General features: G+C 46.7%; 1 protein-coding gene and 1 long non-coding RNA gene across 3 annotated transcripts; one reads left to right on the top strand and one right to left on the bottom strand.

The window, feature by feature from the left end:
* Positions 1–6,791: 6,791 nt before the first annotated feature.
* On the top strand, positions 6,792–14,670 carry Eral1 (Era like 12S mitochondrial rRNA chaperone 1). Of its 2 annotated transcripts, none has more exons than XM_048366406.1 (10): positions 6,792–7,094; positions 9,978–10,105; positions 10,658–10,735; positions 12,267–12,313; positions 12,920–12,981; positions 13,144–13,256; positions 13,344–13,598; positions 13,722–13,871; positions 13,983–14,063; positions 14,209–14,670. In XM_048366406.1, the coding sequence occupies exons 1-10, from the start codon at positions 6,812–6,814 to the stop codon at positions 14,290–14,292; spliced, it is 1,281 nt and encodes a 426-aa protein (XP_048222363.1). In that variant the 5' UTR covers positions 6,792–6,811; the 3' UTR covers positions 14,293–14,670. The 2 variants fall into 2 exon arrangements, with proteins under 2 accessions (XP_048222363.1, XP_048222362.1); XM_048366405.1 differs by having other exon boundaries at positions 14,170–14,670.
* Positions 14,671–15,274: 604 nt separating this feature from the next.
* LOC125366022 lies at positions 15,275–15,953 on the bottom strand. Its single transcript, XR_007213771.1, has 2 exons — positions 15,900–15,953; positions 15,275–15,712 (listed from the first exon to the last, which is right to left on the bottom strand). It is a non-coding gene; the product is annotated as an uncharacterized LOC125366022 (long non-coding RNA).
* Positions 15,954–17,423: the final 1,470 nt, after the last annotated feature.

Here is a 17,423-nt window from a genome sequence, read left to right as displayed (position 1 = left end):
CCAGGCCCTGAGTTCAAGCCCTATAACCAACAAGAAAAAGTCTCAGACTTTTCTCCCAGGGATGGCTTTGAACCTCAATCTTGGTTTTGTTTTTTATTTTTTTTGCCAGTCCTGGGGCTTGAATTCAGGGCCTGAGCACTGTCCCTGACTTCTTTTTGCTCAAGGCTAGCACTCTGCCACTTGAGCCACAGCATCCCTTCTGGCTTTTTATATATATGTGGTGCTGAGGAATCGAATCCAGGGCTTCATGTATACGAGGCAAGCACTTTTACCACTAGGCCATATTCCCAGGCCCCTGGCTGTTTTTCTCTTTTATGCCAGTCCTGGGGCTTGAACTCAGGGTGTGGGCATGGTCCCTAACTGTTTTCCTCAAGGCTAGTGATGTACTACTTGCACCACAACTCCACTTCCAGGTCTTCTGGTGCTCAACTGGAGATAAGAGTTTTTCCTATCTGGACTGGTTTTGAACCATGATCCTCAGACCTCAATCTCTTGAGTAACGAGGCTTACAGGCAAGAGCCTATGGTGTCTGGACAACCATATAGCTTTAATGAGGCATAACCCAGACCCAAGTGAATCAGCATATACAAGATTTGTTTCAGGGATGGACATATAACACAGGCAGAGACAAAAAGGTAGAAGAAAAAATGTTGCTTCTGTGGCCAAGCATGGTGGCTCACACCTGTAATTGAAGCTACTCTGGAGGCAGAAATCAGGAGGATCATGGTTTAAAGCTGGATCTCAATCAAGTGGACCTTTTGGTGTATACCTGTAATCTCAGCTACTTGGATGCATAGGCAAGAATTTGCAATCTGAAACAACAGAGCTAGGGACATGGCTCAAGTTGTAGAACTCTATCTAGCAAGCATGAGGCCATAAGTTCAAACCTCAGTACTGACAGAAAGAAGGGGGGGGGTGGGAAGCAGAAAGGAGAGAGGAAGAGGAAGGAAAAAAAGGAGCCAGGTGTCTGTGGCTCATACCCATAGTCTTAGATACTCAGCAGGTTGAAACCTAGAGAAGAAAAGTCAGACTTCAACTCCAATAAACTAGCAAAATGCTAGACTTAAATGTGACTCAAGTGGTATAATGCCAGGCATGAGCAAGAAAGCCAAGCAAACTTGAGGCCTCTGAGTTCACTCTTAATACTAGCAAAGGGAAGAGGGAGAGAGAGAGAGTTCACACAGCAAGATCCTTAACGAGATAAAGTAATTAGTCTTAGAATAAAAACAGTTACTGACAGACTACAGTGTTCAAACATGGATGAACATAAATACTTATATTTTCATTTAATAGGCTGATATCTGGAGGATCCTAGCTTGAGAGAAGCCTAGACATAAAAGTTTGCTAGACCCTATCTCCAAAATAACCAGCAAAGAGCTGGGCTGGAGGCATTGCTCATGCAAGTGGTAAAATGCCAGCCAAAGAGAGCAAGCAAGAAGCCTTGAGTTCACATTTCAGTACTACCAATACATACATGCACACACACACACACACACACACACACACACACACACACACATACACACACCCCACATACATACATGAAATTAAAAAAAAAAACAAACCTGAAGCCAGGCACTGGTGGCTCATGCCTGTAATCCTAGCTATTCAAGAGACTGAGATCTGAGGATCATGGTTTGTTTATTTGTTTTGTTTTTGTTGCCAGTCCTGGGGCATGGACTCAGGGCCTGAGCACTGTCCCTGGCTTCTTTTTGCTCAAGGCCCGAGGATCATGGTTTGAAGCCAGCCTAGGCAGGAAATTCTGTGAGTCTTGTCTCCAATTAATCACAGTAAAATCCAGAAAAGGGGGCTGGGAATATGGCCTAGTAGCAAGAGTGCTTGCCTCATATACATGAAGCCCTGGGTTCAATTCCCCAGCACCACATATATAGAAAACGGCCAGAAATGGTGCTGTGGCTCAAGTGGCAGAGTGCTAGCCTTGAGCAAAAAGAAGCCAAGGACAGTGCTCAGGCCCTGAGTTGAAGGCCCAAGACTGGCAAAAAAAAAAAAAAAAAAAAAATCCAGAAGAGGTGTGTAGATCAAGTGGTAGAGCAAAAGAAAGGAGTTAAGGGACAGCACTCAGGCCCAGAGTTCAAGGCCCAGGACTCGCAAAACAAAACTGGCTAGGGTTGTAACTCAGTGGTATAGCACTTGCCTAGTATTTGAGAGGCTCAGGGTTAAGGAAAAGGAGAGAGAAAGAACAGTTATTTAATTTCCTTTAAGTTTTGGTCATTCCTGGGATTCTTCCAGTTATATCTATTTCTAGCACAGTAGTATTTAGTATGTATTCCTTGGATGATTTTGTATTTATGTAACTGAGCTACTTATTATTTAATCTGAAAATTTTCCTTTACCCTAGTTACAGGTTCCTCTCCCCCCCAAAAATTATTTATGTTGTCAGGTGCTGGTGGCTAATGCCTGTAATCCTGGCTACTCAGGAGGCTGCTGAGATCTGAGGGAAATCTGAGAATCACAATTCAAAGCCAGCCCAGGCAGGGAAGTTAGGGAGATTCTTATTTCCAATTAACCACTCAAAAAACAGAAATGGCAATATGGCTCAAAGCCTTGAGCAAAAGAGCTCAGGGAGAGCTGAGGCCCTGAGTGAGCTTGGACTTGAACCAAGGTGTGCGACCCCCAAGCTCGCCTGGCCCCTTGCTCGTCTCCTCTGCTGCCTTCCTTTCTTCAAGAAGAAGAAACTAGGGCTGGGGATATAGCCTAGTGGCAAGAGTGCCTGCCTCGGATACACGAGGCCCTAGGTTCGATTCCCCAGCACCACATATACAGAAAACGGCCAGAAGCGGCGCTGTGGCTCAAGTGGCAGAGTGCTAGCCTTGAGCGGGAAGAAGCCAGGGACAGTGCTCAGGCCCTGAGTCCAAGGCCCAGGACTGGCCAAAAAAAAAAAAAAAAAAATTAAATTTTATTGACAAGGTGATGTACAGAGGGGGTACAGTTATATAATAAGGTAGTGAGTAAATTTCTTGTCTTATTTGTTACACCCTCCCTCGTTTTTCTTTCCCTTCCCTAGTTCAGATAAGTATATATACAATATCCAGTGTACCAAGATCATATACAGTGACCACAGTAAAAAAAAAAATTTAAGTAAATGAACAAAATTACAATAGAGAATGTCAATTCCAAATGAGATCCTACAGGACCTGCTGATTCTCCTGTAGTGGCAGAGCTCAAGTCATTATTAGGAGAAAATACTATTTTAAAAGTATCATCATTGGGCTGGGAATATGGCCTAGTGGCAAGAGTGCTTGCCTCATATACATGAGGCCCTGGGTTCGATTTCTCAGCACCACATATACAGAAAATGGCCTGAAGTGGCACTATGGCTCAAGTGGCAGAGTGCTAGCCTTGAGCAAAAAAGAAGCCAGGGACAGTGCTCAGCCCCTGAGTTCACGGCCTAGGACTGGCAAAAAACAAACAAACAAAACTTTAAAAGTATCATCTTGTGGTTTGGGAATATGGCCTCGTGGCAAGAGTGCTTGCCTTGTATACATGAAGCCCTGGGTTCGATTCCCTGGCACCACATATATAGAAAACAGCCAGAAGTGGCACTATGGCTCAAGTAGCAGAGTGCTAGCCTTGAGCAAAAAGAAGCCAGGGACAGTGCTCAGGCCCTGAGTACAAGGTCCAGGACTGGCCGAAAAAAAAAGTGTCATCTTGGGGCTGGGAATATGGCCTAGTGGTAAAGTGCTCACCTCGTATACATGAAGCCCTGTGTTCGATTCCTCAGCACCACATGTATAGAAAAAAGCTGGAAGTGGCACTGTGGCTCAAGTGGCAGAGTGCTAGCCTTGAGCAAAAAGAAGCCAGGGACAGTGCTCAGGCCCTGAGTTCAAGCCTCAGGACTGGCAACAACAACAACAAAAAAAATTAAAGTGTCATCTTAGGGGCCAGGAATATGGCCTAGTGGCAAGAGTGCTTGCCTCCTATACATGAAGCTCCTCAGCACCACATATATAGAAAAAGCTGGAAGTGGTGCTGTGGCTCAAGTGGCAGAGTGCTAGCCTTGAGCAAAAAGAAGCCAGGGACAGTGCTCAGGCCCCAAGTCCAAGCCCCAAAAAAGTGTCATCTTAAACTGCAAGGATGACAGTTAAATATCACAATTATACATACCAAAGGAGAAGGCATGTGGTCAGTACACTCACTTAACTCACCCAAACATCTCAAACCCACCCTTTGCTGATCTTCTTTAACCCCATTTTTTTTTTTTTTGGCCAGTCCTGGGCCTTGAACTCAGGGCCTGAGCACTGTCCCTGGCTTCCTTTTGCTCAAGGCTAGCACTCTGCCACTTGAGCCACAGCGCCACTTCTGGCCATTTTCTGTATATGTGGTGTTGGGGAATTGAACCTAGGACCTCATGTATATGAGGCAAGCTCTCTTGCCACTAGGCCATATCCCCAGCCCTTTAACCCCATTTTTAAAAGTTGTTTTTTTCTGAACAAGAGAAAGTAGACAGATATATGTTGATAATGCTAATTGTCTGTATTCACATGGACAAAATGTAATCTCTGAACCCAATATACAGAGAAAGGAGGAGGAAAGTTAGAATTTATGCACTATTCCACAGGGCGTGGTGCTTCCAGCAGAACAAAGGAGCTGGAGGCTTTTCTTGTTTCCCACAGAGCAGTGGTGATTCCATACTATTTTTTTTTCTATCCATCTTAAGGCTTGAACTCAGGGTTTAGGCACTATCCCTGAGCTCTTTCACTCAAGGCTAGCACTCTACTACTTTCAGTCATAGCACCACTTCCAGTTTTCTGATAGTTATTTGGAGATAATAGTCTCATGGACATGGAGCTGGGAATATGGCCTAGTGGTAAAGTTGCTTGCCTTGTATACATGAAGCCCTGGGTTGTATTCCTTGGCACCACCTATATAGAATAGGCCAGAGGTGGCGCTGTGGCTCAAGTGGTAGAGTGCTAGCCTTGAGCAAAAAGAACCCAGGGACAGTGCCCAGGCCCTGACTCCAACCCCCAAGACTGGCAAAAAAAAAAAAAAAAAATCTCATGGACTTTCCTGCCTGGGCTAACTTTGAACCTTAATCTTCAGATCTCAGCCTACTGAGTAGCTAGATTATATGCTTAAAGCACTGGTGTCCAGTTTAGTTGCAGTTTTAATGACATTTTACCTAATTGTCCATCAAAGAAGATTCTTATTTTTTCTAATTACTTGTCACCTCACATATTTAGTAATAAATATTGTTTTCCTCTGGGATCCATATGCCCAAAGAACATCTAGAATATCATGTTCTAAAAAGGCCGTTCCTTCCACTAACAAAGCAGGCAGCCTGAAAACTGGAGCCTGGTGCCATTTGGCGTCTCTGGCTCTGTCAATTCTGTGTCATTCAAAGTTTTTTGGAACACCAACCCCCTATTCCTCAACAGTAGCCTGTCCTGGTGGTGCCCGTCACCTCCCAAAAATTCTGTGCCACGTTTTCTCCTGTATACTGGTACATTGCCACTGGCAAACAAAAAATTGTTCCAACTTTGAGAAAAGAAATCTCATTCATTGAAATCCCCCTCCCCTAGACCTCTTCTGTTTTATTCCCATCTCCTTACTGTTTTGCCTACCCTGAGGAGAAATAAACAGATCAAAAATTATATAGAGGGGGCTGGGAATATGGCCTAGTGGCAAGAGAGCTCGCCTCCTATACATGAAGCCCTGGGTTCGATTCTCCAGCACCACATATCTAGAAAACGGCCAGAAGTGGCGCTGTGGCTCAAGTGGCAGAGTGCTAGCCTTGAGCAAAAAGAAGCCAGGGACAGTGCTCAGATCCTGAGTCCAAGCCCCAGGACTGACAAAAAAAAAAAAAATTATATAGAGAGACAGCTATGGCTTTACTTCTTCTTCCCTCTGGTTAAAGTGCAGGGACAGATGAGGCAGTAGGATCTCATGTTGCACCCCTAGGTCACAGGACAAGATCCTGTCTCGAAAACTAAAAGGAAAGGGAAAAGGAACTCGGGAACAACCCGTGACCAAAGGACCTCTCCTTACAGAAAGATAGCACCTTGCCGTAGGATCCTGACTGCACGAAGTTGAGAAGGGCAAAATAATCCAGGGGGATTCTCCAGGCCCAAGCCCGGTCCACTGTCTCAGCACAGCCAGACTGGAGGGGGGAGAGGAGGGGGAGAAGGAGGGGAGGGGGAGTAAGGGGAGGAGTGGGCAGGAGGAGGGGGAGGGGGAGTAAGGGGAGGAGTGGGCAGGAGGAGGGGGAGGGGGAGAAGGGGAAGGAGGGAGGAGGAGGGGGAAAAAGAGGGGAGGGGGAGTAAGGGGAGGAGGGGGCAGGAGGAGGGGGAAGGAAGGGGAGGAGGGGCGGGAGGAGGGGGCAGGAGGAGGGAGAGGGGGAAGGAAGGGGAGGAGGGGGCAGGAGGAGGGGGGAAGGAAGGGGAGGAGGGGGCAGGAGGAGGGGGAGGGGGAAGGAAGGGGAGGAGGGGGCAGGAGGAGGGGGAGGGGGAAGGAAGGGGAGGAGGGGGCAGGAGGAGGGGGAGGGAGAAGGAAAGAGAGGAGGAGGAAAAGGAGGAGGATTTCTGCCGCTTAGCCTGAAAGAGACAGAAGGGCACTTTGGCAAAACATGGGCAGAAGGAAACAGGACGTGTACGGTACAGTTGGCAACCCTGACGCATATCCTAGGCCCCGCCCATCTCCGCGGCGGCTCCATCTCCGGGACACCTCCGATATCCCGTGAGTCTCCGTTGGCTCCCTCTGGGCCGATCTAGTTTTCTTGTACTCGATGGTTCCTCCGCCTCGCTGTCCAATCAGATGCACTCCCGGTGGACTCCCAAGGTGCTTTGCTGCCGGAATGGCTGCCTCCAGCCGATGGGGGCTTGGGCTGTTTCGGGGGGTCGTAGGGGTCTGGAAACAGGGTCCCGACTCCGTGAGGGAATGGGTGGCCCCGATCCGCCCCCTTCTAGGCTGTCAGAGGAGGTGCGTGTCTTGTGTTGTGGGCACTACTTTCTCCGGTCCCCGCCTGGCTCCTGCCTCTCGCCGTTTTGGCCAAGGCTCAGCCCTCGACCGCCTCCTCGGAATCCCCCAGCCTGATAGCTCACGGATTCCTCGTGTCCCAGCCGTGTCGATGAGCAAAGGTAAAGGGCTTCATATAGGTTTTGTTTGTCTATTTGTTTGTTTTTGAGGCCAGGCCACACTACATAGCCCTTGTGATCTGATTGGTTTTCCTGCGCTTTTCGTTTTAGCATTGAAAGGCCCTTGTTAGGAAAACCTCGCTGTCTCTGGGGATATGTTTTTGGCCCACATTTTTTGTGTGTGGAAAATAAATTGGGAGCCCTGCAAGAGAGGGATCTAATTTTCCAGCAACCAGAAGACATAATCGAAGACCAAGAGGGCCAGCAGTGTTGTGGACTTGTGCCCACAAATGCCAAACAGTAAACACATGTTGAGCTCCATCTAATTTTTGTCAAGACCCTAATTTACACTATGTGATGTGATGCACTTCTGTAATCCTAGCACTGGAGAGGCAGTGGCAGGAGGATCCCAACAGTTCAAAGCCAACTCCAGCAATAATAGAAAGACTGTCTCCAAAAACAAAACAAAAGGCTGGATGCTAGTGTGAACTCAGGAGGCTAAGATCTGAGGATTGCTGTTTGAAACCCAAGCAGAACCACAAAAAGCCAGAAGTAGACCTGTGGCACTAGCCTTGAAAGCAAGAGTATAGGGCCTTGAGTTCAAGTCCAAGTATTGGCACACACATACACTCACACACAAAGTACAGCATGTGGTGCAAGCTTGTAATTCTTGCTACTTAGGAATCTGAGATCTGGGAAATCGAGCCTGAGGCAAAATGAGGGAGAAAATTCACCAAATGTCATCTCCAAAATAACCAACAAAAAACAGGGCTTGAGGATATGGTTTAAGCATGAGGCTCTGAGTTCAAAACCTGAGAACCACCACCAAAACTGAAACAGCCAGGCTCTGGTGGTTCATGCCTGTAATCCTAGTTACTCAGGAGGCTGAGATCTGAGTATTAGGGTTCAAAGCCAGTCTGGGAAGGAAAGTCTGTGAGACTTGTCTCCAATTAACCACCAGAAAACAACCAGAAGTGGTGCTATGGCTCAGTGTGGTAGAGTGTTAGCCTTGAGTAAAAATAGCTGAGAGACAGTGCCCAGGCCTCAAGTTAAAGCCCAACAACCCAAACAAACAGGCAAACAAACAACATTAAATTGCACTTGAGAAATAACATTCTCTCTCTCTCTCTCTCTCTCTCTCTCTCTTTTTCTCTCTCGACATTCCTAGGGCTTGAACTCAGGGCCTGGGCACTGTCCCTGAACTCTTCAGCTCCAGGCTAGTGCTCTACCACTTGAGCTACAGTACCACTTGTGGTTTTTCTGGTGGTTAATTGGAGATAAGAGTCTCATGGGCTTTCCTGCCCTGGGTCTTTGAAGTGCAGTCCTCAAATCTCAATCTCCTGAGTAACAAGGATTACCGGTGTGAGCCACTGGCCCTCAGCTTTTTTTTTAGCCAAATAAAAACTCTTGATTTTATTATAATTTTTTGTTACTAGTATAAAGGTGATGTACAGAGGAGTTACCATTTGTGGCTAGTTTCAAATTCAATGTTTTTTCTGCCTAGATATTCCAAGTTCTGGGATTATAGGTTTGTACCAACTGTGCCTCGCCTACACTGATTGTTTTTTATTGGGTTACCAATTGAAATAGTTTAAAGTAGATTCTGTTTGTTTGTTTTTGCCAGTCCTGGGTCTTGGACTCAGGGCCTGAGCACTGTCCCTGGCTTCTTTTTTTTTTTTTTTTTTTTTTTTGCTCAAGGCTAGCACTCTGCCACTTGAGCCACAGCACCACTTCTGGCCATTTTCTATATATGTGGTGCTGGGGAATTGAACCCAGGGCTTCATGTATACGAGGCGAGCACTTTACCATTAGGCCATATCCCCAGCCCTAAAGTAGATTCTGTTAATGTCAATTCTACATATGAAAAAACTAAGGAGTGGAGGAAGGAAAATGGGAGGGGGAAGGTGAGGGTGTGTGTGAAAGAGGAGGTAACAAATTGGATAAGAAATGTAGGAACTGCCTTATGTATGAAACTGTAACCCCTCTGTACATCACTTTGACAATGAACTAAATAAATTTTAAAAAAGAAAACTAAGGACTTAGAGAAGTTAGCAAGTTGATAAAATCAAATAAACTAAAAGCCAAACTTAGTCTTTAAAGTTGGATATAAAAGGGCTGGAAATATGGCCTAGTGGCAAGAGTGCTTGCCTCCCATACATGAAGCCCTGGGTTCAATTCCCTAGCACCACATATACAGGAAATGGCCAGAAGTGGCGCTGTGGCTCAAGTGGCAGAGTGCTAGCCTTGAGCAAAAAAAAACCAGGGACAGTGGTCAGGCCCTGAGTCCAAGCCCCAGGACTGGCAAAATAAATAAAAATAAAATAAAAATAAATTTATTTTAAAAAGTTGGATATAAAATGCTTCAACATGGTCCACTAATCTTTTTTTTTTAATTATTATTATTTTTTTTGCCAGTCTTGGGGCTTGGACTCAGGGCCTGAGCACTGTCCCTGGCTTTTCTTTGCTCAAGGCTAGCACTCTGCCACTTGGGCCACAGCACCACTTCTGGCCATTTTCTGTATATGTGGTGCGGGAGGCGAGCACTCTTGCCACTAGGCCATATTCCCAGCCCCTCCACTAATCTTTTGTGTGTTAGTGCATCTGTTGGTATATGGACTTGAACTCTGCTTGCTTGCTGGACTACCACGCCTCCAGTTGGCATTTTGCTAGTTAATTGAAGGTAGAGTCTTGAAGACTTCTGCCCAGGCTTGCTTTGAACCATGATCCTCAGCCTCCTGAGTAGATAATGGGTGTGCTGAGCTACCAAAACATAGCTTGATATTCTAACATTGTGTCTTCATTTTCTTGGTGGGTAGGGAAGTTAAGGCACAGCATCTGACAGTGAGTTCAGATTCCTCTGTCTCTCCTCTCTCCATCCAAACACAGATGAGCAGGATCAACTCTTGGTTCATTCCCCTAACATGCCTGAGAACTCCCGGGTCCTACGAGTGGTCATCCTGGGAGCCCCAAATGCAGGGAAGTCAACGCTCTCCAACCAGCTGCTGGGCAGAAAAGTACGGAGCACCTTTACCTCCCCATACACGCCCTTTTAATCTCTCACTTTTTTTTTTTTTTTTTTTGCCAGTGCTGGGACTTGAACTCCAGGCCTGAGTACTGTCCTTGGCTTCTTTCTGCTCAAGGCTAGCACTCTGCCATTTGAGCCACAGCGCCACTTCTGGCCGTTTTCTATATATGTGGTGCTGAGGAATCGAACCCAGGGCTTCATGTATACGAGGCAAGCACTCTTGCCACAAGGCCATATTCCCAGCCCCACTTCTTTCTTTTTTTTCCCAAGTCCTGGGACTTGAAAGTGGCCTGGAGCACTGTCCCTGAGCTTTTTTTTTTTTTTTGCTCAAGGCTAGAACTCTACCGCTTGAGCCACAGCACCATTTCTGGCCTTTTCTGTGTATGTGGTACTGTGGAATTGAACCCAGGGCTTCATGCATCCTAGGCAAGGATTCTACCACTAAGCCACATTCCCAGCTCATCTCTCACGTCTTGCTTTGCCTTCATGGATGGTTCTAGAGGGATGTGGGCTCTCACTGCTACTTCTTTGTTTCTGACAGGTATTCCCTGTGTCCAAGAAAGTTCACACCACTCGCTGCCAAGCTCTGGGGGTCATCACAGAGAAAGAGGCTCAGGTGGTAGGTATCTGAAAAGGGAACTCTGAAAACAGGACAGAGAGTGAAGCTAAACAAGTCTTCCTTGCCATTAGGCTTAAAGAAAACAATGCTTACATTCCTTATCTGCAGTTCTATCTCTACTTACCCCCCTTTGCAATCTAGACTGAAGTATCATTTCCTCTTTACTGCTTTTTTTTTTTTTTTTGGCCAGTCCTGGGCTTGGACTCAGGGCCTGAGCACTGTCCCTGTCTTCTTTTGCTCAAGGCTAGCACTCTGCCACTTGAGCCACAGTGCCACTTCTGGCCATTTTCTGTATATGTGGTGCTGGGGAATCGAACCCAGGGCTTCAGGTATATGAGGTAAGCACTGTTGCCACTAGGCCATATTCCCAGTTCCTCTTTACTGCTTCTTTCACTACTTCCCTTCTTGTTCTTTTTTAAAAAAATTGTGTATTCGTGTATGCATTCATGTGCATGCATGTTCGCCAGCACTTGGGCTTGTACTCAGCCTGGGTGCTGTCCCTCCTGAGTAGCTAGAGTTATAGGTGTAAGCCACCAGTACCCAGCCACCAATGCCACAGTCATCATCCTTCTCTGGGATCCCATCTAGAATTAAAACAATGCTGATGAGTAAAAAACTTAATGTCATTAACAGCTTAGCTATGAGGAGGGCACCCTGCTGCCATTAAAGATGGCATCTCCAAGGCACAGCTCCTCATATGTTTCTTTGCCATTTTTATCTCTTCTCTTGTGAAGTCTCCCTTTAGCTCCTTTACCCATTTCCTAATTAGTTTACTGGGCTTGGAGAGGCTTAGTTTTTTTAGTTCTCTGTAGATGACAGATATTAGGCCTTTGTCTGTGGCTGTGCTGGTAAAGATCCTTTCCCATATGGTTGGCTATCTTTCTAGTTTGGTGGCTATGTCCTTAGCTGTGCAGAAACTTTTTATTTTGTAGTAGTCCCATTTGTTGAGTCTCTCCCCTAACTGTTGTGCCCCTGTGCCTTCCTGTGACTATAAGTTCTAGCGTCTTTCCTACTCTGTCCTTCAGTAGTTTCAAGGATTCAGGTCTGATGTTGAGGTCCTTGATCAATTTTGAGTTGATCTTGGTGCATGGTGATAGGCTAGGGTCTACTTTGAGTTTTCTGCATATGGCTGCCTAGTTTTCCCAGCACCAGTAGTTGAAGAGGCTCTGTTTATTCCATTGTATGTCTTTAGCTCCTTTGTCGAATATCAGCTGACTGTAAGAGTGCGGTTTTATTTCTGGATCTTCAATTCTAATCCATTGGTCTTCTGGTCTGTTTTTATACCAATACCAGGCTGTTTTTGTTATGATGGCTCTATAATAGAGCTTGAAGTCTGGTATTGTGATACCTCCTGCACTGCTTTTTTTTTTTGCCTAGAATTGCTTTGGCTATTCTAGGTCTTTTGCTGTTCCATATGAATTTATGGGTTGCTTTCTCTATTTCAGTGAAGAATGTAGCTGGGATTTTGATGGGGATTGCGTTGAATTTGGCCATAATGTTTTTATGTAGATATATTTCTTTCTCTTTTTAGATTCTACTTGACACACCTGGCATCATCAGTCCTGTTAAAAAGAAGAGGTAATAGCTAAGGAAACAATTGGTGGTGGGGGAAATATTGAAGAGAGGGTGGGGAGATTCCATCATGACAAACCCTCTTAGCACATCCCACTGCTCATCAAAAATGTATCAGTTTCCAGGCACTTGTGGCTCACGCCTGTAATCCTACCTACTCAGGAGGCTGAGATCTGAGGATCACGGTCCTAGGCAGGAAAATCTATGAGACTCTTTTTTTTTTTTTTTGCCAGTCCTGGGCCTTGGACTCAGGGCCTGAGCACTGTCCCTGGCTTCTTTTTGCTCAAGGCTAGCACTCTGCCACTTGAGCCACAGCGCCGCTTCTGGCCGTTTTCTGTATATGTGGTGCTGGGGAATCGAACCTAGGGCCTCGTGTATCCGAGGCAGGCACTCTTGCCACTAGGCTATATCCCCAGCCCTATGAGACTCTTATCTTCAATTTACCACAAGAAAACTGGAAGTGGCACTGTGGCTTAAGTGGTAGAGTACTAGCCTTAAGCTGAAGAGCTCAGGGACAGCCCCCAGGCCCAGAGTTCAAGCCCCATGACCAACAAAAAGAAAAAAAAAAAGTATTAGTCATAAGATCTTGACTAGCATATGTCTATCCCATAGGCACCATCTGGAGAGCTCTTTGTTGGAAGACCCATGGAAGAGCATGGAATCTGCTGATCTTGGTTAGGCTCAAGATGAAAATCTTAAGCCCAGTTTATGGGGCCTTTCATTCCTGGTAGTTTGGGGGTTGAGGTCTGGCCAGAACCCAGATTATGGAAGTTTTTGTGGATCAAAGGAAAGAGTGGTTCTATTCTTGTTCTTCTGCCTTCCCTTCTGTCTTCCAGTTGTAGTTCTTGTGGATGTTTCAGATAAGTGGACTCGGAATCAGCTCAACCGCCAGGTGCTCCGATGCCTGACCCAGTTCTCCCAGGTCCCCAGTGTCCTTGTCTTGAACAAGGTAAGCACTGACCACCTGAGGGAGCAGTGTGCTTCTTTGCAAGGCCTCCACCTGGCGAACCACATACTTTGTTCATCCCATCCCCAGGTAGATTGCCTGAAGCAGAAGTCAGTTCTCCTGGAGCTCACAGCAGCCCTCACTGAGGGAGTAGTCAACGGCAAGAAGCTCAATATGAGGCAGGCCTTCCGCTCATATCCTGGCACCCATTGCCCCAGCCCAGCTGCTAAGGACTTGGACTCAAACACACAGTCTGTGGGAGAGACAGAGAGGATTGGCTGGCCCCATTTCCAGGAGATCTTCATGTTGTCAGCCCTAAGCCAGGAGGATGTGAACATACTAAAGGTCAGTTAGCCTTGGCTGTAATACTTGGTTTCTGCCATGTTAAGATATGACTCAGATTTCTCCTAAAAGTAGGGAAGCTCTGATTAGGGTTAAGAATACCCACCTATTCTTTTGTGCCCACAGCAATACCTCTTGGCACAGGCCCAGCCAGGGCCCTGGGAGTTCCATAGTGAAGTCCTCACTAGCCAGACACCTGAAGAGATCTGTGTCAACAAAATCCGAGAGAAACTCCTAGAGTACCTACCAGAGGAGGTGCCCTATGGTGTGCAACAGGTATGGGCAGAGAACAAAAGATCGGGGTGTCTACCCAGGGCCCGCACCCAGAACAATACAGAAGCCAAAGTGATGGGCTGATCTGACAGGTTATGATGTCTTCCTGTACAGAAGACAGTGTTATGGGAGGAAGGACCGAATGGGGAGCTGTTGATCCAACAGAACCTTCTGGTACCCAAAGAATCTCATATGGTAAGTGAAGCTGGGCTTGGAGGAGAGATGAGGGCTGGCCTAAGCAGGGAGCTTCCCCCTGCTTGGAAACACTGAGGACCATGTCCCATTCTTTTATCCATTGTAGAGAATCCTAATTGGTAAAAAGGGCCAAGTGATCTCCCAGATTGCACAGGAGGTTAGCTGGGACCTCATGGACATCTTCCTCTGTGACGTTCGCATCATCCTCTCTGTGAAGCTCCTCAAGTGAACACCTTCTGCTGCCCCTCGCAGGGCATCACAGCTCAAGCTGCTGGCAGGAGGCATAGACTATGACTGCCTGCAGGGCCTGGTGCAGAACATGGACACTGACTAGCTACTGTTTGTCCTGGCTTTGCTGAGTCTGCACATCCCAGCAATGTCTCCTTTGAGGAAAGAACCTGCCTTAGTTCAATTCTTGTGTAATTCCTCTGCCCGGGCCCCCAGGGGAAGCAGTACCTCTATTCCACAGGTCACATTGGGCCCAGAGTCTACTACCTTGATATTCTGATTGTTAGTAAGGAAGAGTTCTGTCTCTTCTCCCCTCAGTTCCATCACTTTGAAGTGATATAAAAACGTGTGGTTGGTTTTTGTTTTTGGGGTGTGTGTGTGTGTGTGTGTGTGTGTGTGTGTGTGTGTGTGTCAGTGTCAGTTCTGGAGCTTGAACTCTGGGCCTCACACTCTCACTTAACCTATTTTTCTGTTCTTTTTTTTTTTTTTTTTTCCAGTCCTGGGGTTTGAAGTCAGGGCACTGTTCCTGAACTTCTTTTGCTTAAGGCTAGCACTGTACTACTTGAGCCACAGTGCCACTTCTGGCTTTTTCTTTTTTTGCCAGCCTTATGGCTTGCACTCAGGGCTTGAGCACTGTCCTTGGTTTCCTTTTGTTCAAGGCTAGCACTCTGCCACTTGAGCCACAGAGCCATTTCCAGCTTTTTCTGTCTATGTGGTACTGAGGAATCGAACCCAGGGCTTCATGCATGCTAGTCACGCACTCTACCACGAAGTCACATTCCCAGCCCTGGCTTTCAACCTTGATCCTCAGATTTCAGCTTCCTGAGTAGCTAGAATTACAGTCATGGGCCATAGGCACCTGGTCTAAAACCTCATATTTCTTGAGTAAGATAGTACTGCTGCCTTGTTCTCCCAGGTCCTTGATCCCTCCAGCCCCATCCATCTGCCCAGTTGTGGATGCTAATAAAGTTACAAGACATGTATTCTGGTTTTCATCTTTATTTCTTTACAACAGGTAACAAAAATATATCTGTTCCCTCATCCCTACCCCCAAGTTAAACTAAAGTTCCCTTCCCTCCCAGAGATCTCCTCCAGGGTCTTGAGCTCTTCCTGGCACGTTTTTGGAAGCAGCAAGAGAACCATTACCATTACTAAACTCAGTAATGGTAACGGTTTCCTCGCCATTCCCAAGTGCTCCAGCAGTTGGCAGGCTGTGACAGGCTGTGTGATGAGCCCCATGGGCTTGCAGCATCTCCCCTGCCCTCCTCAGGCTCCAGAGCAGGGGGTGCCCAGACTAGTACATCATCTATACTGTAGTGTCTCATCACAAACTTACAGTATATGATGATATCCCAGCCAGAGCCCTGTAGGAGACTAAGGGAGCAGGCTTTGCAAACACCATGGTTATGGAAAGTCAGAGGCTGGAAACACAGCTTCCCCCCTCCCTGCTCCTCAGCTCCCTCCCAGGCCAGCATCATGTTCAATGAAAGTGGCTTTGAAGGGCATTGGCCTAATGAAGCCTCTGCAAGGCTAAGCAAGCCTGAGGTACCCGACTGAAACAGAAATGTTTCTCCTGGTCAGACCAACAAGCACACTGGCAAGACTCACCTGGAGATGGAGCTAAAGACTGGGGAGGCCCTTGGATGTGAGGAGGAAGTCCAGTCTTGTCTCTTTCCCTTCACTCAAGCTGCTTGCCTTTTAACCTACTGGTTCCTCCCCTGGGTGGGGCACTTTTCCTAGGCTTTTAGAAGGCCCTCCCTCTTAACCCTTCCCCTGCTGGACTTCATGGGAGTCTGGTCACTGGCTCCTCTCCTTGTTGGTTTTTGTGTCTTGGTATTTCCTCAGATATTTGTATTTTCTCAGCTTTCTTGCTCATGGCTGGTGTGCTCTACCACTTGAGCCATGCCTCCAGGCCACTTTTTGTGTTTTGTTTTGCCAGTCCCAGGGCTTGGACTCAGGGCCTGAGCACTGTCTCTGGCTTCTTTTTGCTCAAGGCTAGCACTCTACCACTTGAGCCACAGCACCACCTCTGGCTTTTTCTACATATGTGGTGCTGAGGAATGGAACCCAGTGCTTCATGTATAAGAAATGAACACTTTACCACTAGGTCATATTCCCAGCCCCTCCAGGCCACTTTTTGTTGGTTATTTGGAGATGAAATTTCTTGTTTTGTTTTGTTTTTGTTGCCAGTCCTGGGGCATGGACTCAGTCCTTGGCTTCTTTTTGCTCAAGGCTAGCACTCTACCACTTGAGCCACAGCTCTACTTCCGGCTTTTTTCTATATATGTGGTGCTGAGGAATCGAACCCAGGGCTTCATGTATACAAGGCAAGCACTTTTAACACTAGGTCATATTCCCAGCCCTGAGATGAAATTTCTTGTACTTTTTAAAAAATCATTGCTATTTTTACTTTATTTCTTTTTCTTTTTTTTTGGCCAGTCCTGGGGCTTGGACTCAGGGCCTGAGCACTGTCCCTGGCTTCTTCTCGCTCAAGGCTAGCACTCTGCCGCTTGAGCCACAGCACCACTTCTGGCGGTTTTCTGTATATGTGGTGCTGGGGAATCGAACCTAGGGCCTCGTGTATCCAAGGCAGGCACTCTTGCCACTAGGCCATATCCCCAGCCCCCCTGGCTTCTTTTTGCTCAAGGCTAGCACTCTGCCACTTGAGCCACAGCGCCACTTCTGGCCATTTTCTGTATATGTGGTGCTGGGGAATTGAACTCAGGGCCTCATGTATACGAGGCAAGCACTCTTGCCACTAGGCCATATCCCCAGCCCTTTTATTTATTTTTTTTATTTATTGTCAAAGTGATGTACAGAGAGGTTACAGTTTCATATGTTAGGCCTTGGATACATTTCTTGTACTGTTGGTTACCTCCTTCTTGTACTTTTTCTGCCTTTTGGATAGCCAAGAATTGACAGGTGTGAATTACTGGCACCTCGAAATATTAAGGTTTTTTGTTTGCTATGTGGTGCTAGTGACCAAATTTCAGGCTGTCATGTATGGCAGGAAAACCTATGGAGCCTGCCCCCATTCTTTTATATGAGAACATTTTACTAAACGGAATCTCTTGATGTGTATGTGTGTGCACACATGTATTTGCCAGTTCAGAGGCTTGAACTCAGGGCCTG

The sequence above is a fragment of the Perognathus longimembris genome, chromosome 17 (assembly GCF_023159225.1).
Source record: "Perognathus longimembris pacificus isolate PPM17 chromosome 17, ASM2315922v1, whole genome shotgun sequence".
Taxonomy (NCBI): Eukaryota; Metazoa; Chordata; class Mammalia; order Rodentia; family Heteromyidae; genus Perognathus; species Perognathus longimembris.
Note: the sequence above shows the minus strand (reverse complement) of the source record. Positions and strands in the feature narration are given on the sequence as shown.

What these genes read in the sequence shown, in the direction of transcription:
- Eral1 (XM_048366405.1), top strand. Translation starts at nt 6,812, where the DNA reads ATGGCTGCCTCCAGCCGATGGGGGCTTGGGCTGTTTCGGGGGGTCGTA. An exon ending in ACCAGCTGCTGGGCAGAAAA is followed by an intron (nt 10,106 to 10,657) that starts GTACGGAGCACC and finishes TGTTTCTGACAG; the next exon opens with GTATTCCCTGTGTCCAAGAA. An exon ending in TACCCAAAGAATCTCATATG is followed by an intron (nt 14,064 to 14,169) that starts GTAAGTGAAGCT and finishes TATCCATTGTAG; the next exon opens with AGAATCCTAATTGGTAAAAA.